This window comes from Pelobates fuscus, chromosome 7 (assembly GCF_036172605.1).
Source record: "Pelobates fuscus isolate aPelFus1 chromosome 7, aPelFus1.pri, whole genome shotgun sequence".
Lineage (NCBI taxonomy): Eukaryota > Metazoa > Chordata > Amphibia > Anura > Pelobatidae > Pelobates > Pelobates fuscus.
Genome location: NC_086323.1, coordinates 126,595,331 through 126,618,965, shown reverse-complemented (window position 1 = coordinate 126,618,965; position 23,635 = coordinate 126,595,331). Strand labels below are relative to the sequence as shown.

Here is a 23,635-nt window from a genome sequence, read left to right as displayed (position 1 = left end):
GTTCTATCGGTTTGTTGTGTCTCCAACTATATATAACCGTGGCGCATTTTGCCAACAGATTTTTCCAATTCTTTAGTTCAAGCAGCTGTATAAGATTTATATTTTTCTCCACAAGAATATATATAGACACACAACGAGGGAACTGGCTGATATCTCAATAAAAATATACAAAAGAAATATAGTGTGATACTGTTGTACAATTAAAATACTGCGCAACTTGAAATGCACTCACATGATCTTGTTTGATTCAGGCATATATAGTGCCTCCCCTGATGGCATGGGGGGCCTGGGAGATTCCCCTGGATACTTCCACTCAATTACAGGACTCCGGGTGAAGGTTGAAAAAAATAGCGGCTTTAATATTGTCTAAAAACATATAAAATGGGGCAGGGCCTAACCGCAGAACTGTGAGGATGCTCACTACAGCAGCTCCTGCTACCCTTGGCAATTAACGTTGAATTTCACAAATACAACGGCACTTCATTTACTTTTTGCATTCTTATAGAATATAGTATATATTGCAGTTTACTCATATGTGACATATTTACATACTTGAGTTCACATGGGGCCTTTTGGTGGGTAACTTCTCTGCCACATCACATAAGCGACTTGTATTCCTGTAATTTTTTTTTAAAAAAGTGCTGTATCTCAGACATGTCTTTTAACCTCTTGCTTCTACTCTCTCAAGCTGATCACTGCATTGCCTCTGTCTTTAATGTTATCTTGCAATGCACTACAAACAAACAAATACAAAACATCTCTTGGGAGGTGGTCTGGGACCCCCTTATGTTTATTCACTCTGTGACATCTTTCCATCGTAGGGATTCTGGCGTCCCATTCCACTTTCAGATATTTAATAAGCTCCTCTATGTATGACTCCAGATTTTTCGCATTGATTTGTTCTGATATTCTTCTGAATCTTAAGTTGTTCCATCTTGACCGGTCTTTCAGTTCTATTAATTTCTTCTCCATGTCACCATTTTTTTCCAGCGCCAAATGCTCTTCTTTTTAGCTTTTCTTCAATTCCTTGAATTCGTGTATTCAAAGTCTGCAGTTCTTTCTTAATAGCCAGAGTATTCATTTGGATTTCTTCTCTCAGATTGCCAAATTGCGTATCCAGATGTCTTAGTAAATGGTCATATTCATTTCTTCTAGACATGTTTGGACGAATTTCGGGCAATTCGGATGCTTCCGAATGTCCGAATAGCTGAATTGCTGAAATTAACGAATTTCCGAGGTGCCGAAGCACAGTATTGCTTAAGTACTAATATACTTATCCAGTGAAAGAAGAAGAATGTTACATTGTATACAATTTTAACCCCTTAAGGACCAAACTTCTGGAATAAAGGGGAATCATGACATGTCACACATGTCATGTGTCCTTAAGGGGTTAAATAAAAAGTATACAAACATAGCCAGGATTCAACTGTAAGCATTTGCAACACACATTCATATATAATGTAAGTTACTTGGCCAGTCAATGTAATGACCGGAATGAATAAGTAGATAACTCCCTAATTCCCACAGTATGAGGGAGCTATCTACTAAAAGGCTGAAAGACCTGAATTGACCCTAAAGTAAAATAATGGGGGTGGGGGGGGACAACCTAATGCCCCCCACCCTTGAGAGGCGGCTGGGGGCCCTAAAGTGAAAAAAGGGGGGAGGACCTATTGTCCTCCGCACCGGCCCCCACCCCTGAGCAGTGGGTGGGGGCCCTAAATAAAAATTGGGGGGGGACCACCTAATGTCCTCCCCCCCTGAGCGGTGGGTGGGGGCCCTAAACTAGAATAAGGGGGGGGGACACCTAATGTCTCCCCCCTGAGTGGTGGGTGGGGCCCTAAACTAGAATAAGGGGGGAACCTAATGTCCCCCCCAACCCCTGAGCGGCAGGTGGGGGGCCTAAATACAAATTTAACCCCCCTCCCCCACCCAGGTGATTAGGGGTCCCCAAACCCCTAGTCACCCCCTCCCCCAAAAAATGAACCCCTACCTACTCCCCTCACCCTAAAAATAATGAGGGGGGGGGGCCTTTAACTAAGTACCTGTAAAAATAAACTTACCATTTGATGTTTTCTTTCTTCTAAAATCTTTTTTCAGCCCCAAAAAAGGCCAAATAAAAATCCATAATAACCGACGCAATTTAAAAAAAACAAAAAAAAAACATCTTCACCCAGCGAGGGCTCCTTGCAGACTGAGCTCTGCAGGGCGGGGAAGGCTTATAAAGCGTGGGAAAATTGGTACATTGGTCCAGCAAACCAATCTGGAAAAGATATAAAAACTGAAATGGGAAAGCCCTATTTGACCCTGCAACTTCCCAAAACCCCATAAAACCTCTACATGGGGAAAAGGGGGTACACATCTGTACTCACCAGACATCACTGAACACAAATGTGTACGTTATTGCAGTAAAAGTCAACAGCATTAGGATATTCACAGTTAAAATGCCATGCAGAACATGGAAAATAAAAATGTATTCATTTCTTTCAAATTACCGTTTATTCATATTAAATTAGGTTTCATATAGAAATATTTGATGTGAAATGAAAGCCCTATTTTTCCTATATCAACAAAATGATATAAAATAATATATATATATATATATAATATAAAAAAGTTAAATTATGGTCAAACAGACATATAGTTTAAATTTCAGGTTTTATTTTGGTTCGGAACTCATACAATTGCGTACGTCCTTAAAGTTTTAAGACAGGAAAGCCAAAGGGAAAAAATAATTTTATATATATATATATATATATATATATATATATATGAATGAAAAAAAGGAGAGAAAAATAGGCACTGACAGAGTTATTCACTCAATTAGAATTTGTTGGGAATTCCAAGTGAACTTAGAATGTAAGGTCAAAGTAATCTATATTAGCATAGCTTACCTGGTAAAATTTTCCCATTTCTTGTATTTTGGCTTTAAATTTAGAAATTCACTCTGAATTACGGACAATTCTCATCTTAGGTGAATAACCCTATCAGAATAAAGAGAAACCGGTGGCAGAGAATCAATGGAGTTTTGTGAGCAGAGAAAGCATGAATATAAGAACTACAAGTTAGGCATAAAAGAAATGGAGGAGGAAGATACACGATAAAAACAGATTTCGAGAAAAAGGAACACTATGGAGGAAAAGGGCAGCTGATAGACCAAATTGCAAATTGAAAACTAAATTGTGAAATGTATGCAAAAAAAATAGATTTATAAGAATTTTCAAACCAGTAACAGCTTGGCTGTTTTTACCTAAACTTTGCAATTCAGTTGTCATTTCAGTGCAACTTATAGTTTAGTAAATAAACCTCAGAGAATATGGGAGGCAAAATGGATCTTTGCATAGGGTGGAAAAAAATCCTTGCACCGGCCCTGGCCACAATCCCTGGTATAAATAGGTATGGCATAAAGCTGAAGCATAGCATCCCCATCACTATATAGTAATTGGAGGTCAGACTGTAGGAGAGTGAGCATCTAGCAGTAATGTGAGAACTGGCACCCACAGACTCAAGGTACCATAACCACTTCAATCTTAGAGGTGACCATGGTGCCTACATGCTTCCTTGAAGAACTGCCAATTTAGACCAACTGAATGCTGAGTAATTAAACAGATTTGGTCTAGAATGTGCATTTCCTTGTAGGTTGTTCTCTTTAATTCCCTGTTGAGGAATAAAAGTGGATAAACCCCTTAGTAAGAGAATAAAACAGCCTGTTCAAGAGGGGCATGGACATATACAATCAATACCAAAAGATGTACGCAACCTTGGCTCTCAAAAATACATAAAATGTGATAAAGGAAATAGCAGCACACAATCTCTGGTCCTTAGATTAATTGTCTTTCGAAGAAATCCATACAATAGGGATTTACCGGTATAAATTTCATTCATGTGAACATCAAGTATTTGTTATCCTCAAGGTTACACATAGCTACAAATATATATGGGTCACTTACCCCCATTTGTATATTGTTAAACAGTTTAAAATGAGGACACTGAATGTTATAAAAAAATAATCAGACACAGTCCTGTAGTTTTCTTCACCCCCACAAGACTTTTATTAATATTACATCCATTTATTTAAAACCCTAAACTTTATTTTAGGTTTTTATTCCAAAAAGTATTTTTTTTATTTATTTTTTTATTTGTTTAAAAGAACTTCTTGTATAAAATCCACAAAGATAAATTAGATTTTCTTTCCTTCCAACTGATTTTTAATGCACATATAATGCAAAATGTAAAGAGTAGTTTGGGTAGTTGCTCAGTTAGGCCACAACTCCAGGCACTGCTGTAAAGAGAGGTAGGGGAGTGGGATCAATGTCCTTTAAAAGAGGCACTATGCTTTTTTTCCCTTTAAATCATGACTTAATGAAAAGGAATGGTCATTTGTGTGATACACATTGCCCATCCTGTTCATCAAATGCAAGGCTTTTCTACTAGAAATATGTCCCTTGATTTCCTTATAAATGTGGATGTGCAAGCAGAACATCGTGGGAAGCGGATTCCACCCTGTGCATAGGTTACACGGGGCAGAGATGGCGCATTCCAAAATTGTTTAAGAGGATTGGTGACCAACAAAAAATGTGCCACTTCCTCATTAACACAGGCCACCATTAAGGGCAGATGTGGAAATTGACAAAGGTGAGATATGTTGGGATTCAAAATTAATTTCAAATGTAAGGCCAAAATAGCAGAACTGGAAAAATTCTCTAATTCAGCTGTGTGGCTTTAAATTAAAAATATTCTTTAAATTCATGTTAATTCTCACTTTAGTGAAGAACAAAGAGTGTGACCAGAATAAGGATACACTGGGACATGTTTTAAGACAGATGCCATTTTAAAATGAGCAGAGAGCCTACATGTTGCAGTGTTAATCATGCTGGCTGTCCTGATCACCGACCATTAATTAGATAATTCTCCCAGTTCCGTTATTTTACCCGTAAAATTTGAAATATACTTGTAATGCTCATATTAATGTATAACCCTGTAACACTCTGCCTGTGCTGATTGGCTGGAGTGTAGAATCTGGCAGATTATGTCCTCAGCCTGATCATCAGTCACGGATCTACAAAGATACATGCCCATATTACTGTGCATATGCAGCATGTTAAAGAATGTGTTTAAAGGCTTTGTAAGGAAGAATAAGAGGTTCTAGGGACGATACCTTTTCACCAGCTCACCACAGGCTGTGTCAGAAACCTGTTCACAGGCTGCAGAAGTATTGTTCCCAAAGAAATTAATTACTTTACAAACCTGATGGAAAATTAACTATTTGGCAGCGAGACCATTAAGAAGCCTTCATTACAAAAAAAATAGGCTTTGACATTCTTGAAAGAAAATGCACTACATCTGAGGAAGGTGGAATGTTGTGCTTGAGTCTTTTCCTCAAACTCCCAGTACCTCACAGGCTGTAATATTTGGACAATGGTCAAGTAAGGTTAACAATTAGTAACATTCTCCAAACACCCTCAAAAGGACACTTTCATAACACATTTTGTTTTTTTTGTGCATTAAAATAATATTTAGCAGTAGCTTAGCGTTTTCTTTAAATATTTCAGTTTATATTAAACTCTTCTTCCACATGCGCCTTCTAATCTTCCGTTATATAAAAAAAACAAAAAAAACAAGCTACAGCTTGCTTTTACTTTAGGGCTGCTGTAAAGATTTTATAAGTGAGTCAACAGTAGAACGACTCCTGTGCGCAAAGGGTGTTTTGTTTTTTTAATCAGGGCAAACAGGAGTAAAGGAAGGCATCGATAAAGAAATAATTCAAGTAGTTAAAATTGTATAAACTCTAATCTACAACTACATCTAAAATCTATATTACAATTTAAACTGAAGAACAAAATGTTTCTGATAGTGTCCCTTTAATACAACTCTCCCCACCCCTCAAAAAAAGTTGTTTATTGTCCTTAATATAGGAACAGCCGCTGAAAATTCCAAAGAGAACCCAGATTTTGTTTGGTTCTGTATCTGCAAGCAACGCAATAGTGGGTGTGAAACATGTTATTCCATGGCCATTAAAAGGGAAATGGCAATGCACTGCTCTGCTTGCCCTTTGTAAAGCAAATTGACCAACATGTCCCAAAGGGTGCAGGGTTTTGGCGGCAGCAGAGTTATCTCCATAGCACCTTTCCGAGGAGAGGAAGTAAGTCAAAGACTTGCAGTACCTTCCTTGAAGGCTCCCTTATAGTATTGCACAAACAGTTCACAGACTGTAGTGTCCTGAGAAGCTCTGCTTGCAGCCATCACACAGTGATTGAATCCAATTAAAATGTCTTGATTAAGAAAAATTAAAAAAAAAAAAAAAAGAGCACCTCCAGCTGTCATTCCTGTAATTCTCAGCATCTTTAACATCTACTCTGCCAGTAATACTGGACTTGTCTACTTCTGCAAGAGCTGGTATTTTAAATACATGATCAAAAGTTAATTTCCACACAGGAGATTCATGGTGGCCAAGGAAGGGTACTATCCAAGAGTACCAGGTAACGTAAAAAGTGGCTTGTGTGAGGCATGCGGTCAATTAGAGGATATCTGCTCGCTTGTCCCGGACTCTACTTCTTGCTTTCGTTCTTGCTTTGAAGGCTGCAGAGTTGAACATGTGCTGCAGAGAGAGAGAAAAGAGACATGCTATCACCTGAACACCAAGGAAAGATCAAATCCTTTCCTCCAAAAAATAGAAAAATATAAAAACTATACAACAGTCACATCTACCAGAAAAAATGACACCTGCCTAGTTTAGGAGAGTGGGTGCCAAAGTGGAGTGCTTCTTAAACATATTTGCACGTACCTTCTCTACTCTGGAAATTTTATTGGCCTTGATTGCTGCTGCATCCAGTACAAGAGGGGCTCCCAAGGAGAATATATCACGCAGAACCTCGTTATACTACGGACAGCAGAAAGGGGAAAATATAAAACATATTAGCCATGGACCAATGATGGTAAAATATATCTCACAAGGAGAGGTTTTACACAGAGCTGTGAGGTTACCTGTAGATGATGCCTAATGCCAGAACCCAGAACCTCCTTGAATAAATTGTATGTTCTCCTGCGTGCCCAGCTGTCTATATACATGGCTTCCAAACCAAACTTTATGGTTTCTTCTTGGCATTCGCTGCTCTGCAAGGGTAACAAACCATGGATAGTGTTAAATGAGGGGAAGAGGGAACGTTAACAACAGTAAACCATCATTTATTTATTAAAGTAAGGATTCAAGGTGAATTTGTCCCTAAGCAGCCAAACTTGAAGCATTACTTAGAGAATCTTTCCTGTTCAGCTATTTGGCCTTGAATTTGAAATTCACTTTCAATTCTCAATTTAGTAAATAACCCCATATGTATTTTTTTTCTTCTTCTCAACTTTCCTATTTCGGTTTACATTTTGTACATTGGTTTTCAACATAAGTGATTAGCCCTCTATAACGGATGTTGAAAACTATACTTTAATACACTATAAACTATGTATATTGCAGTGGATGCAAGCACATATGCACTGCCACATTGCCACACTGCTAAGCATGAACGATCAGCAGAATCGACAATATGGGACGGTAGTGTTTGGCTTTTTGGCCAAATTATAATAGCAAAGTGATCCTAATGAATAATATTCAGAAGCAGAACTGATAATAGCAGTATCTATTGCTAAAACCGGATAAACTGATTGAACCTTAGAAAAATGCATTATGACATATTTGATTGAAGATATTTAGTCCTCTCTATCCAGACAAACCAGGGGGAGGTGGAGATAGAGAGGGAAAAAAAAAAAACTTCCATTCTGATTTTACATTTAAGAACAAATATATCAACAAGACCATCTCATCCAAGATCAACATGGAATAATTTAATGACAATCCAAGCCATCTCCATATTTACGCACAGTGTGGGGAATCTAGTCAAGGTGACCTTGGTATCTGAAAGTGACATCATTCAATCTGATTATCGCTACTGCTTACCTCAATGTAATGGAGAACATCCCGGAAGATAGAACGCTGTTTGCGTCTGTCAGTCTTGGCTCTGTATTTATTGCTATCCGTGGCTAAAGCTTTCAGGGTCACACATAGCTCATCTGTATCCTCATAGAAGAAGTCCTCCTGCAATGAGAAAGGTGATGGTGGGACACTGAAATATGGCCAGATGATAACTTAATGAGACAATTTAGTAAAGAAATGGCACATGGATAGGGAATACACAAAGCAGAGGAAAGCAACCAATTCTCACCTCAAGATCACGTCCCATTTCGTACAGCAACGCTAAACTTTCTCCGGCTGCAATGCGCAAGTTGACATTCTCACTGGACAGCATTCCAGGCAAACGGGGTAAATGACTAGTGGAGGGAAAAAAGAGCAACTCTGAGCATAACACTGGAACGCCTATCTACATGCAACCACTATAAACAGCCATCGTATGACCCGTTCAATAAATTTACTGTATGAAGCACAAGATTCAATAAACTGAGAAAACAAACACATTTTCAAATATAGCAAACACCTTTTCAATTACAGCAGAGGAAAGGGTTCTTTACAGTATAAAGATGTATTTTCAGATCAATAGTGGATACAAGAACGTGTTAAAAGTTAGGCTTGACCGTTTTTCCAACTGAACCTTTACACTCACCTCTCTAAAACTTTCTGGATGCGGCTGGCTGGGCATATAGTGAGAAGCAGCGCCCAGGACTGGAGGGTACAGCAAAGTAATCCATGGAGGGCTGTGTGCGGGGCACCAGAGTCAGTATAGTAAGATGTGATTATACCCTCGAGACAGCAGAGACTAGAAATTAAATCCTGGCGAAGAAGAGAGGCGGACATCAGAGGAAAAGTTAGAACATTCAATAGGGTTGCTTACCACCTGCCTTTGCTAGTGAATGTTGATATAAGAAATATGATGGATAAATAAATATTTTACCTCTGCATCAGCAGCAGCAATGTAACAGCACAAACCCAAGGATGTAGCACACTGTAAGAAAAGAGCAAGACAATTATCCCTCATTGAAGATACAAACAGGGTTCTTCACCAACGTGAGAATTCAATTAAAGTTTCAGGCCAAAGGAGCCAAACTTGAAGCTTAACCGACAGAGAATTTTCCCAATTCAATTATTCTGGCCTGAAATGTGAAATTCACTTTGAAAGTTACTTAATAGCAACGGTGAGATGACCACGACTGAGACAAGAAATAATCATTGAAAAACAGGAGAAATCAAGAGGAAGCAATAAAGAATTACAAGCAGCACTAGCAAGCTGGCACTGCCTAAGTTCAACACACTTTCATCCATATTTAGTTAGTAACTTTCAACACCATGGACACTTGATAAAAATTCCAGCACCACTGTGCTCATCCCTGACACCATTCTGATCAATTCTTTCTCTATTTTAAGCATACTGGTGTCAGGCTTGTTAGGATGAATGTAACACTTTCAACTAGGGATCGACAGATTATCGGGCCGGCATTCTGTATTTTCGGCAATATCAGATACAAATATTGCCGATAATACATACCAGGACCGCTGGGCCCATGACAAGCCCGGCGGTCCTGGAGGACTGGCAGCAAGCTCCTACTTACCTTCCCTTCAGCTCCCCTGTCTACATTTCGCAGGTCCCACAGCTGTCAGAGTGTTGCCACAGGTTACCATGGCAATGCTCTGTGCGGCACACAGGACGCAAGAGTTAGGCAGGGGAGCTGAAGGGAAAGGAAGTAAGAGCTTGCTGCGGGACCCCCACTTCACAGTCCATGCCACTGGACCACCAGGGAATTGTCATATCCCCCCTCCCATGCCAATTAACAAGCAGGGAAGGGGGGCTAAAAAACAAACAAACAAACAAACAAACAAATTATACAAAATAAATTACATGTTTACATTTTTTTTTTTACATTAAAAATCCCCCCCCTTCATTTTACACAAGTTACATACCTACAGAAATACACACTCTGCATTCATGAGATATATATATGTGTATATATATATATATATATATATATATATATATACACACACACACACACACACACACACACACACTACATTCACTATACACACACACCACACACTAAATCCACTACACTCACACTACACAAACACACACAGCTCCCTTGCCTAAACATGCTGCATCCACTACATGTGGCATGTATATTTTGTGCATTTACCTTTAAAAATCGTTTATTTTTTTCAAAATGGTAAATGTACAGAATATCGGTAATTTATCGGCTACCGGCCTGAAAGTTCACAGATTATCGGTATCGGCTCTAAAAAAATATCGGTCGATCCCTACTTTCAACTACAAGTCCTCATAAAAGTAAAATGTCTACAAGAGCAAGGTTCTTTATTGAAAAATCCTTAAACAGCATTTTGAACAAATCACAAACAAAGCCACAATATTTCAACAACCAATGTTAGACTACACTAGACATCGGCTAATGAAATATTTTTGGATGTGGTTGTTCAAGAGGAGTTTAAAATTTTGCAATAAAGAGCTTTGCTTTCATCAACCAGTGAGTTTTTCTTTATGAATATTTAGCATTTCTATTTTTGGGGGTTTCTTGTGCAAGGTCCTAAAATTGTATTGATTGTGTATTACTTCTCAAACACTGCTGCTCTATAATACATTCACCATCAAATCCCGCTTTCCCACATTAAAGCCACATAATACCCTGCTGCTTTTCTATATGTTAGGATGCAAGGCAAAACACAGATCAGACAACACAGAAGTGTCTTTCAAATGGTATAACATACCCACTCAGTGTCAGGAAATAGACAGCATGTTAGGATTGTGGATAGTATTAAATAATGAACTATTAGAAGTAATACCCATTATGGTGCTAGGAGTGGACTCCCACAGTGTCTAGTCAAATCGGTCTGCCGTTGGCTTTTCTTGAGCATGAAGCTCCTTGAAGAAGTTTTCATTAGCTCCCTGAGCCAAGCCCTGTTGGTCTGAATCAGCCCATTGGCTGAGAGTGTCAGCTGAATGCTATCAGCCAATGAACACTTGCCTACATCACCAGGATTAGGACCGTGCAGGAAATCCTGATTTCAGAGTAGGTGGTGGTGGTGGTCCCACGGACCCCAGGTAAAAGTTGTCAAACCATTCTTAAATGGTCGGTCTGATTACTGACTTTGGGAGGGCATCAGGACATTGTTGGAATTATAACAACTGCGGCTGGTGTAGGCTAAAAAAACTTTTATGTTGAACAGGGTAAAATAAATTGCCTTGACAGGCTGTGTGAGCTACAAGGCACTGTGTATAATAAATAATCCCAAGGTTCTTTTTGGGGTGGGTTGAATGTAAACACCACATGTACCATTTAAATATACTTACTAAATGTCTAATCTACCATGTATCAGTTGATGGAAACACTTAAACTTTGCATCAATCAAATAAAAACCTCTCTATTTTGCTTTACCAAATTACCCTTACAGAAATCTATGCTCCCATAAGCACCTCACTGTCTGAAATATCAAGCTTTCATGACCAAATTAAGTAAACAATAGTGTGCCCATCACATCTCCTAATGTAGTATTTACTGCTGCAACAAGTGTGTTTCATTAATCTTGTTTTGTCCAGTGCAGAGTACAGAGACCACTAAGCATGTATGGCTGTTTGAGAAGCTTTCCTACTTACACTCTGCCGAGCAGACAATCCTGCACTGGTGTCTGTAAGGATGCTGATCAGGAGGGGTTTCAGACAGCGAAAGACTTCTTCTCCCTCGGGATCCGAGCCTAGCTGTAAACAAAGCAGAGACAGCACTGTGGCTGCCAGAGACTGTTCCTCCTCTTTACCTACAAAACAAATAAGCGATAGACCAAGATTGTAAGAAGATGAACCAGTGGTGACATAACATGTAGTCACATCATTGTAGAATGACTAAATGGATTAAGTCTCTTTCTGGCCAGGTAGCAATGATACAGCAACACCAACAGGTTTTATTTTTTAGGCTGGACAGACAAATAGAAACGTGCTGGTATTTGTTGGACACTTCTTGGGGAAAGCAATGTAAATGTACAAAACTGATAAAATTAGACATTTCACATGGCTTGTTGTTGTTGAGTTTAGCAAAGCTTGAACAGAGTTCACCCAGAAACAAGATTGAAATGTTTCTGGGTCTTTATTTAATTGGAATAATGGGCAGTCATCTCTTATTTAGGTGTAAGGGAGTCACTCAATTTCTACTTTCCTGTGTGGGTCCAAGTTGATACTCAATCTTTGCACAGTAACAAGTGGGTTCCGGCTTCCACACAGTATACTATTACAGAATGCACACCAGAACCAATGTCCAGTGCTGTGTGGACCTTACAATGCAGACTGTCCACATATTATTACCTTTCTTCAAGCAGCGCTCCAGAGCATCCGTGAGGGTAATCCGTCTTTCTGTAAGAACATCACCAAGGACATGAGAGGAGAGGGTAAGGCGCAGATTGGTCAAAGCTATCTGTCTTGTCTTGATGCTACAAATATAGAGTGGGATTAGGTCACAAAAACATTTGACTACAAGTATGTGTTCAGAGGTCAAACACGGGCGTCAGGGCCGTCTTTAATATTGATTGGACCCTGGGCAAAGCATTTGCTTGGGCCCCCTGGTACCCTCTCGCCAGGTGTGCAATCCCGTCCTCCACCCCAATGCAGTGGCAGTCCTAATGTAGAGAGGTGCAAGAATTTTTTTGAGCCTCCCTATCGCACGGGTGATTAAAAGGTAGTTCCCCATCTGTCGTGCAACTCCAGCAATGCATTGACAGCTGGGGCTCTACCATTTACCCATGTTTGAAGGTTTGTATTTAGCACTAAGCTGTTTTTATGTGTTTGAATGTAAACAGGTTTTTGTATGGAAAGTATGTGGTGTTGGCGTACTTGCATGCATGTATTTATGTGTAGTGTTGGTTTTTGAATGCAGGGGTGTGTTTACATATAATTTTGGTGTGTGTTTGTACGTAGTGTTGGAGTTTGAATGCCGGGGTGCATTTGTATGTAGTGTTTGTATATGTGCATACATCTCCGCATTCACACACTCACACACATAGATATTTATACACACACACACACACACACACTGAAAAACATGCAGACACACCGATATACACACTGGCACACATGTAGATATACAGACACATATACACACATGCAGATACACAGACACACACACAGATACACCGAAACACACAAAGACAGCATACAGATACACACTGATACACATACAGACACACAGATATACAGACACACAAACTGACACATACATACTGACATATGGATACCGACACATACACTGACAGACATGCTGACACACACACAGACACATACTGACATACATTCACAGACACACACACAGACAGACATACTAATACCCAGGCAGACATACTGGCACACTGGAGTCAAAGTAGTAAAATAGGGTATTAAGAGCAACAAGTGCCAAATACACACACCACTCCCTGTGTCTAAAATAAGAGGTAATAATACTTATACATATACAGGTACATATGAGAGATGTTCCATGCAGTCAAGTCCTATAGGGACAAAAATACAAAAAATACATAGTATAGACTGTATGTATAAGAAGAAATATATGGAAGTGGTTAAATACACTCACGGATTCCAGAGCCGTACCAGGCTCTGTATATAGTGCCCAAGGGTGCCTTAAAGGGCTATATGGAGAGGCTTGGATGATGTCCCCCAGAAGCAGGAAAAAGCAGCAAGTGATGATAAAAAAGTATTACATTTATTGTAAATAAAAGTTTAAAAATAACTGTGCAGGTCCCATATGGTGACACACAAAATCACAGTAATGCAGACGCGTTTCCATTACACGCGTGAGTGTATTTAACCACTTCCATATATTTCTTCTTATACATACAGTCTATACTATGTATTTTTTGTATTTTTGTCCCTATAGGACTTGACTGCATGGAACATCTCTCATATGTACCTGTATATGTATAAGTATTATTACCTCTTATTTTAGACACAGGGAGTGGTGTGTGTATTTGGCACTTGTTGCTCTTAATACCCTATTTTACTACTTTGACTCTAGGGTGTTGGGGAACACCTTTTTCCACTCCAGTACTGTGTTTTGATTACTGTGTAAGCGCCATCTACTTCTCTCTTTTTTATTTATACTGGCACACTGACACACACACACAGACAGACCTACTGACAGACACACACACACACAGACCTACTGACAGGCACACAGACAAACTGACACACATACACATACCTACTGACACACACACAGACCTATTGACAGACACAAACACATACCTAGTGACAGACAGAAACACAGACCTAGTGACAGACAGAAACACAGACCTAGTGACAGACAGAAACACAGACCTAGTGACAGACAAGACACACACACACACACATATTGACAGACACAAACACAGACAGACTGACACACACAGTCCTACTGACAGACATAAACACACATATACTGATGGGCAAACTGTAAATACACATGGGCAAACTGTAAAGCCCCCCTCCAGTTTCCTACCTTCCCTGGGGTTCAGTGTGCTGCCTTGGGTGGTTGGGAGTTGGGGACTGGCTCTCTTTGCTCAGTCCCCCTCCTCGCTGCCTCCTGGCTCAGCCTCCCTCCCGCGCGGGTCATCATCTCTGAGGGAGGAAGTGACTCCCGGACGTCACTTCCTCCCAGGCTGCCGTAAAGCAGGAGGCCCGGTCGTGCTGTTAAACGGCCACAGCATCCGACCGGGCCCGTGCTGAAAAGTGCTCACCGGGTGGCCCTAAGTGTATTTGCCACCCGGTGAGCACCCTTAGAGTATGGGCCCCGGTGCAGCCGCAATACAAGCACCGCGGGCCCATGGGTAGGGAGGGAATTTTTCTTATGCAGGCTATGGGCGGCGGGGCCACGGGGCAGCTGCTTTGGGCCCCCCAGGACTAACTGGGCCCGGGGCAGCTGCCCCGTTTGCCCCGCGTTAAAGACGGCCCTGACGGGCGCTTACAGAAAAAGATAGCACTGTTGATGGAAAACAATGGTTCTCAAAAAGAGTCCTTACAAGTGCTAATAATTGACCAAGCTTTTATCATTACTACTATATCAACAGAACAAGACCAAATTTAAACTCTGTACTGGTTGGTGAACCAATAATGTACATTACAATAAATAAAGACAACTTTGGATAACACGGTGTAAACTTTGAACATGGATCAGACATCAAGAGATTTTTTTCTGGTATATATCACTCCTCACCTTTTGTCCATCAGATTGTCTATATCCTCTTTAAGTTTGTCCTCTCGTTGCTCCTGCTGAGATTGGTAATCCTGTAACTCGTTCCCTGTAGAATAACACAGTCATTATTGGTGCAGAAAGAATGAAGAAGGGTCCATATTATACACAAGCATTGCTGATTGAAATAGAAATTTAGATTATTATTTTAGAGATTACAATAACCAGCCCTGGGGGTTGTGGTAGGTAAGAGCACGGTGTAAAGACCATTATGTGTCTTAAAAAGCATCAAAATAGTTAACATCGCTTTTTAAATAAGACCTTGCAAGTTAAAGAAACACTGCAGGAAACCACATGCTATGGGATATACTCTGCTTTGTCCTAAAAACATGTAGATGCAAAAAGTTTGATTGAGACACTGTTTTGGTGATATCAATATGTACATTTGTTAATGTTAACTATCTTAACAATGCAGTAAATAAAATGTCAACTCTAGATTAGTTTCTGATGAAAATCCCAGAATATTACTTAAAGGAACACTGTAGTGTTAGAAATACAAAAGTGTATTCCTAAAGTCTAGTGCCCCTTTAAGCAAACCCAGGGGGTAGTCTGGTATAAAATCGCCATGGCTAATCCTTGGATAAGTTTAGCTTTAATTCAATTAAATATATAACAAGGATGCAAATGTACACATGAAAATAGCTGATCGTGTAACTTAACATTTATTCTTAAGCTACTTTCTGTACAATTTATTCAGGTTTTTAAAGAATAGTGACAGCCACATAAAAATCACAAACATAGAGAAGCAACAATTTGTTTGTAGAAATATCAGCAAATGTCTTAAGATTATCATATTAGCTATAACATATAACTAAGGAAAAAATTAAGCTTCCTGGTTTGAATGTGAAAATGGAATCCTAAAAAAAAAATTATAAAAAGTTCTGTCTTTTGGCTGACCTAGTGAAGAAAAGTCAGAGTGGACTCCACAAGTACTTTTCCTAGGACGTCTGGGCACCAATCTAGTGATGGGTATTAAGAGAGGAACAGCGCTACACCAGAGGGGTATCTCTAGGCTTCCGGTGCTGTTCACATTGGTTTCCACAGTGCATGCTGGCAAGAAGTGCCCAGGTACCCCCCAGATGCCCTAACCTCAATGGACCCTCATTTCTACTGAATTAGTGTAAAGAAAAAACAAGTGCTAAACATTAAGGCTGGAAATAGACAGATTAAACTTTGGTTGCCTTGTAAGTGTGCGGCATGTATGCAGACTAACCTGTGCCATCCTCTGCCAAGCTGAACGTTTCACTGGCACTGCTGCAATGACTGAGAACATCACTTGCCGCCTCGTCATCACTGGCCTCAGACTCAGCACGTGTTCCTGGACGGGAGCCTGAAATTACGAAAGAATTAAAAAAAAAAAAAAAAAAAAAAGTTTACACCAGTTTTACACAATATGTTTTAACATTTTATTTCCATCCTGTAATTTTTTGCTTTTTTTTTGTTGTTGTTGCAACATAATATTGATGAGCATTAGAACCGTGGAATATAACAGCAGCAGCCAGGGACCAGCATACAGAATAACCAACAAAAACAAACAGATAAATTAGGATCTCTGGCAAAGAGTACATTAATTAAAAGACAATCAGCTGTGAAACATGGGTCAGTGAGGTTGTGTGCAATGTGTAAATATTAACAGAACAAACATATGACACAGCTTAATAAACATACACTAAAAACAACAATAGAAGGATACAGCTATAAACAAAAACTAAAAAAAAAGAAATATGCAATAGTGCAATACAGTTTAGGTCCAATAGAACTCTGCATTAAAATTGCACTGTGTATATCACAGCATATTAAGGGTTCCTCTCTACCATGGGAGCTACGGCCCACCGCCTGTCTTGATTCTGGTTACCAATGATGGATATAGACTCCAGTGGTGTATGGCAAGAAGTATATTTATTATCGTCCTGCACTTTTCCACCATATCGGGATTCTTCAGGGACGCAATTTCAGCTGTAACACCCCTACAACTTCAGGGTCTATATCTATATATAGTGTAGATTAATGCCAAAATACCACAGTATGGCAGTATGCAATGATACCTTTTTGTTTGGACTAACAGAATACTTAATAATTAAGAAGTACTCTGGGAAGAGTAGGATTATGGTTATTTTTAAAATTGTCATCTGCTGAATGTGCCTAAGAAGCCAGATACAGGAGAAACGTGTAGAACCATTCTATTGTTTATTTTAATGAATTTATTGGTCGCCTTACACCACTGGAGTCTATATTCATCATTGGTAAGAGGAATCCATGCAGAGCGTGGAGACGCTGAACATAGGTGCTACATACAATGCAGCTTTGAAATAGGAAGCACCTCTAGTGGCTGTCTAGGCAGCAATGTAAACACAGAGAAAAGGAAGCATTTTCATTGCTCAGCCTGTAGGGACATGCTATAGACACCAGAATCACTATATCATCTGTAGTAGTTCTGGTGGCTATAGTGTCACTTTAAATGTGTTCTAGAGGTCCAAACTGAAAGTATCTACTCTGGTGAAAAGAGGATCACATAACCCACCTAAATTTTACAATTATAAATTTGTTACATGGTGGCTTCCAGCCTATTTCTGGCAAGTTGAAAGAGCTCTGCAGTTTATGAGAAATGTGACTAAACGTGGTAAAAGTAAATTTATTGTTCCCTGTAAAATTTTAACATACTATAAATAAGTAGTTTAATTGTTAAAACATTTTAATACGATTTCATTTAAAAAAAAAAAAAAAAAAAAAAAAAAAAAAGATTCCTTAACAACCATATTTTCACAATGAGTCCTGTTCACTATAGGGACTACTCGGGAGGTCTTGAGACACCTAGTATATTTTCCTAACAAAAAAAATGTATTTTGCGTGCAGCCCTTCCAGTAGCATGGTTCTCATACATTCAGGTCAGTCACTATTTTCAATCCCTGATACACTATTTTACTCCAGAGGACAGGACCAATCCCCGTTAACACCCTGCTCTGTTCCACTAATCCTGCTTTTTATTCTCTCTCTACAATCTATGCTCAGATACATTACTCTCCTGACCAGACCAAGTAAAAACGACGGTCCTCCAAAAAAAATATCGATTCCTAGAACTGATTTTCCCCATGGTGCTTCAGGTTACCTGTCTTCAGTGACATAGCATGACCTTCTGTTGGAGAACAAGAATTACATTAACAGAACACAGCCCACAATGCATTTCTGTTCTGTTGTGCATATACAAAATTATAATATACTGCCTACAGTATGACAGACATGTGACCAGCTGAATAGAGTTTCCAGTTAAATTCAGGGACATAAGTACAAAGCTAACTACCCAATCCCATGCACAGAACAGATTGTTGCCATAAATACAATCCATTCACAATGAATAAAAACATTCTGGTACATTTTTCACAACGGCTGTACATGCATGAGTAGGATGAAGTGATGGTGTTGGTGGTGACTGGCGAAAGCATGACATTTTGGAAATCAATAGCTAAAACACAAGCTTCTTTAACAGAGTAGATATATTTCAATACTACCAAGTGTTTAAACACATATATATTTATCTGTCATTACCTGACTATTTTATTCTTAGACCTGTTAAATAAAAACTGGATTCTATTAGAAGACATAAGCATATTTCTGGTATTTGAATTGCAATTTGCTCATAGATGTCAATGGGAGGATTGCTATTCAATTACCAGAGTTTGGTTTAACTCCTGTGATAGAATTCCACCCTTTGGGAGAAACTGTCAGTTGATACAACAGTCCCAACTGGAGAGTAAACTGAATCATCCTGCTCAAGGTTACAACTGGATATTTTAATATCTAGAAAATTGGGCACTGTACTTTAAACGTTCCATATATCAGCAGATGAATACTTTAGCATTTTTCACTGACTTGTTTTTTGGTGGGTGGTGGGGGGAATTTATCTATCTATATTTAACAGGGGTCCGAAGAAAATAGGAGCCCCTATTCACATGTATGTAAATAGGTAAATAAACTCATTAAGATAATTACCAGAAATGGGGACTTTCTAGTACTGCAAGGGAGAAGGGATAACAAGGACTAGAGGTTTGGAAAAAACAAAATTCATATCTAAAAACTATTGAAATAACACTGGCCTCATAAGATACAAATAACAATAGCCATATATGGTTGCCCTAAAAACAGTTCTAAGAGTGAAGCTCACATAATCTGGAGAAATCTGGATAAAACCATCACATAGCCTGGCATTTCATACTAATCACAAAATGTTTCACGATTCCCCTTACACAGCCTGCAACAACAAGCATAAGAATCCAGGGGAAAATACACAGTGTCAGCAAAACATGTATAGTGTCAATTGCTGATTTATGTGTGTGGTAATGAATTAAACTATTCCATATCTTCACAACATATTACACTTTACAGCAGTTGTAAAACCATTTCCGTGGCCCTTTTCACATTCTACTTAAGAATACTACGTATCTACTGACATCCTCCAAAGACTGGCAAAGGAAAACTACTGTGCAATATATTATTTTTGGTCCTTGTATTGATTCAAACATTTACATTTAGCGAATATACTTTGTGTGTGTGTTCATAAATAAAATGTTCCAAGCTTGTATTTTAGCTAGCGTTTCATTGTAATGGACAGAGACACATGCTGCTAGTGGCACAACATGTACCTTTAAACTGGTTCAGTTTGTCCGACACTTTCAGCTGAAGCAATTCCTGTCTCAGGGAGCCTGCAAGGGGAGGAGGGGGCGGTGGGGGTCAGTGGATCCATGGGGGTTGGGAAGGTAAACATAGGAGGATATAAGGCTTTACTGGGATAACAGGGGAATGGAGAGTTTGGGTATTATCCATAACAATGTTATTTAATTACCAAAAGAACATAAATAATCAAAATTATCACCTGCAGAGGGGCACTTTGTACACACACAATATATATATATATATATATATATATACACACACACACACACACAACAAATAGAGCTTTGCACGCTACTGGTCAATAATGAATAGTAGAAAATCCCCTAGGTGCTACCTGTGTTGTATAATTTAAAATAATATCATGGGTGCACTCTCAGGTCTTGTGAAAATACTTAGTTATTTTAATGTCAAAATGTTTTTTACATCTGTAATACGATCAATGTTTCAATCACTAAGGGTCTTTTTAAAGATCCTTAGGGGTCGAAACGTTGATCGTATTACAGATGTACATTTTTTTTGCCATTAAAATCACTAAGTATTTTCACAAGACCTGAGAGTGCACCCCTGATGATGTTTTGAATATATATATATATATATATATATATATATATATACACACACACACACACACACACACACACACACACACACACACATATATACATACATACTCTCTCTATCCCAAAAAAAACCTCAACAAATTCATGGCTTCCAAACAGTTCATATTAATTTTAGCAACCCCCTAGTTGAGCGCTCTGGCCAGGATTTCCTTTAAGCCACATCACAGCAACACGTGCCAAAACTTTCTGGGCAAACTCTGTTAAACTAAGAATTGTTGAGAATTACAAATGGGGGTTAGTTCTCTTAAACCGTGTATATCGGAAAACAGATTCAGATGCCAAAATGGCATTTGGCGTGAGATGGAAAAACAAACAAACCAAACAAATAACTGTATTTGGAGAGTTGTTTCCTCAACTCAGATGTTTTGGCATGAAATGTGCCTATGCCTGGTCATGTCTCCCTGACTGGTAGATATTTCTTTCTAATCTGGCAATTTTTTCAGACTTAAAACTAATCTCCTTTATAATTGTCCAGAATTCACAGTTTACAGAATAAACCACATGAGTAAACAAAAAAATCAAAATAGGTAGGTAGTGATATTGAAATGACAATTCCTTAACAATCAGGGACTGGAACATACCCCAAACAGCAGGCTCCCATAACCCCAGGTACATGGAGCTGGACAGTGAATGTCACAACATATGTCACATGAAGCAGGCTGAGCAATGAGGACATTATAAAGTATTTATTACACATACACCAGGCACCCACGTGTCCCCTAGCTGCCCCAGGAACCCCTCTATTGCCCCAGTATTAGCCCCAGCTGGTGTAAAGCTTGTCCTGTGACTGGCATGGGGTATATATAGCCCTGACAGCCCCCTGTCCATACCCGGCCCGGCACACTGCGCCTTACCTCCTGGCTATTCCAGGGTCCCACTCCCATTACATTAGGACAGGTCACCCTGCTGCCCTCCCGTGCCCCTTCTCCCTGATCTCGGATCTCACCGCGGCTCCCGCCGCCCTTCTTGGCGGACTGGTTGGCTCTCCGGGCCCGAGGCATGGTTTCCGAGCAGCTGTCAGCGTGTGTTTTGGAGCGGCGAGGCTCGGTCGCCGAACAGACTCACGGAACTTGGAGTTCCCAGCGATCCGCCTACCGCTGACCGCCTGATCGCAAAATACCACACATCCCGGCATGCACTTGGTGACGTTCAGGCAAGGCATGATGGGATGTGTAGTTGTCTGAGCAACAGTTGGCCGCAGGTTGGACCCGGAGAAAGCAGGTTACTCAACACATTACACAGGATGCATTGCATTGGCGCCATTCAACACAAGTCTGGGTTGTCACTGGTGACAATTTTCTATATTTTCTTTTTGTCTTTTAGGTTGTTTTTTTTTGTCAGTGCTCCTCATCCTTTTACTGTTTTGATGAATATACTCCAATTAGGAAAAGTCACTAAACATCAATGTCTGCTTCACTGAAAGCTGCCATGGCCACATTGGATCAGGTGCAGCCTGCAATAGATTATTTGTATAACTGCAATTCTAAGACGCTGCCACTGGGTGGCAACAGATTGTGACCAATGAGTTTTTGAAGGAGAGTGATGTGTGGTTGTTGGTGTGCCAGGTAAGTTAGAATTTTTTTTTCTTTTAACCCCTTAAGGACCAAACTCCTGGAATAAAAGGGAATCATGACATGTCACACATGTCATGTGTCCTTAAGGGGTTAAAGGAACACTTTAGTGCCAGGAAAACAAACTTGTTTTCCTGGCACTATAGGGTCTTTAGGTCCCCCCACCATCATGGCACCCCTTCCGCTGGGCTAAAGGGGTTAAACACTTGCCTTTCTCCAGCGCCGGGCTCCCTCGGCTGGATTAACCCTATGTTTACAGTTGCAGGGTTAACACTAGATGGACCTGGCACCCAGACCACTTCATTGAGCTGAAGTGGTCTGGGTGCCTATAGTGGTCATTTAAGTAGCTTACTGGCCCCCTTGACAGCTTCAGAGTAGGTTTAGTGGTTGGTTGTGACCTGGAAGACATCTGAGTCAGTCGACACCTCAGCATGTGAAGCTTTGTAGCAGGGAATAATATGCAGGAAGGTGCTTCTGTCCCATCCCACACATATGGAAAGTTCCAAGTATTTCAGTATGTGAGGGGTTCTGTGGATCCAGCAACCTTGAGTCCATTTGGCCCAAACTAACTATACAAACTTGTCATTAAACGATTAGGTGAAGTTGTCTAAGGGTCTTGGTGAGGGTCTTTCCCAATCTGGCAAAGCATTGTTTAGAAATTTTGCTGCGTCTTCCACAGATGTGGTGGGAGAGAGCTCGGTTTGAAATTTTCATGCGTAATGTAGCAGGGTAAAGGAGGGCAGGACATGCCCTTTTTGTGTAGTGCTGAACAAATTTGAGTAAATTCTGCAGTGTCCATGAGTGCCAAATAATCTTAAAAAAAAAAAAAAATTGTTATCTTGGTAAATTGGATGCGCTATTTTTTTTTTTTTAATTCTTTATTTTTGTAGTGCGTAAGAAAATAACATTCGCCTGCGAGGTACCCCAAAGGCAATCCTCGGGCACAATACAAACCGCTGAACATAGGGGTACAGGGTGAATCAAGCACATTTTCACATAACAATGGGGATGGTATTGATTGACATTGTTTAGATATTAGCGTGATGACATATATTTTGCACATATGATTTGTGTTGAACGATTGCGTAGAGAATTAATATGAAGATTTTGTATAGTCAGTTGCATAGGGCGGTTGCTCAATTAAGTTGCAGAAAATGAAAATAATAAAAATACAACCAAAAGAAAAATTGCATTGACCACGTTTACATATCTGTTATGTAGAGCGATTAGATGGAAAGCTTGCATGAGCCAGTGGCCTAAAGCAGTTGCCTAGTGTGTCGTATAGAGTGGTAACATTGGCCCACAACTGAGTGCTATGGTTTAGGTCCATTCAAGTAGATTTAGACTGCCAGTGGTTAACCGAGCCGTAGTGAAAAAGTGTTGAGGGGGAAACATCAGTAACTATAAACATATGGCCTATGTCTAAAGTGGCCTATATGCCTGGTGGTGTGCACGGCATGTTGTTCCTCTTTTTGTTTTCTTTCCTTTTATTATTCTCTATTGTTTTAAGTTTAGTTTTTCAGTGCATAAAAGCTGTACATGAGACTCGAAGTGCCCCAAACACAT

At 39.7% G+C, this 23,635-nt stretch overlaps 1 protein-coding gene across 2 annotated transcripts; it reads right to left on the bottom strand.

The window, feature by feature from the left end:
- Positions 1–5,702: 5,702 nt before the first annotated feature.
- IFRD2 (interferon related developmental regulator 2) lies at positions 5,703–21,579 on the bottom strand. Of its 2 annotated transcripts, XM_063426580.1 has the most exons (13): positions 21,445–21,579; positions 19,848–19,907; positions 16,424–16,540; positions 15,175–15,259; positions 12,300–12,424; positions 11,601–11,758; positions 8,892–8,942; positions 8,604–8,770; positions 8,208–8,313; positions 7,943–8,080; positions 6,982–7,110; positions 6,782–6,877; positions 5,703–6,595 (listed from the first exon to the last, which is right to left on the bottom strand). In XM_063426580.1, exons 1-13 carry the CDS (start codon positions 21,497–21,499, stop codon positions 6,515–6,517), a joined length of 1,368 nt encoding a protein of 455 aa, XP_063282650.1. In that variant the 5' UTR covers positions 21,500–21,579; the 3' UTR covers positions 5,703–6,514. The 2 variants fall into 2 exon arrangements, with proteins under 2 accessions (XP_063282650.1, XP_063282651.1); XM_063426581.1 differs by lacking the exon at positions 19,848–19,907 and having other exon boundaries at positions 21,445–21,578.
- Positions 21,580–23,635: the final 2,056 nt, after the last annotated feature.

What these genes read in the sequence shown, in the direction of transcription:
- IFRD2 (XM_063426580.1), bottom strand. Translation starts at nt 21,499, where the DNA reads ATGCCTCGGGCCCGGAGAGCCAACCAGTCCGCCAAGAAGGGCGGCGGG. An exon ending in GACAATCTGATGGACAAAAG is followed by an intron (nt 12,425 to 15,174) that starts GTGAGGAGTGAT and finishes CTATATTTGTAG; the next exon opens with CATCAAGACAAGACAGATAG. An exon ending in ATGTTCTCCATTACATTGAG is followed by an intron (nt 7,111 to 7,942) that starts GTAAGCAGTAGC and finishes TTACCCTTGCAG; the next exon opens with AGCAGCGAATGCCAAGAAGA.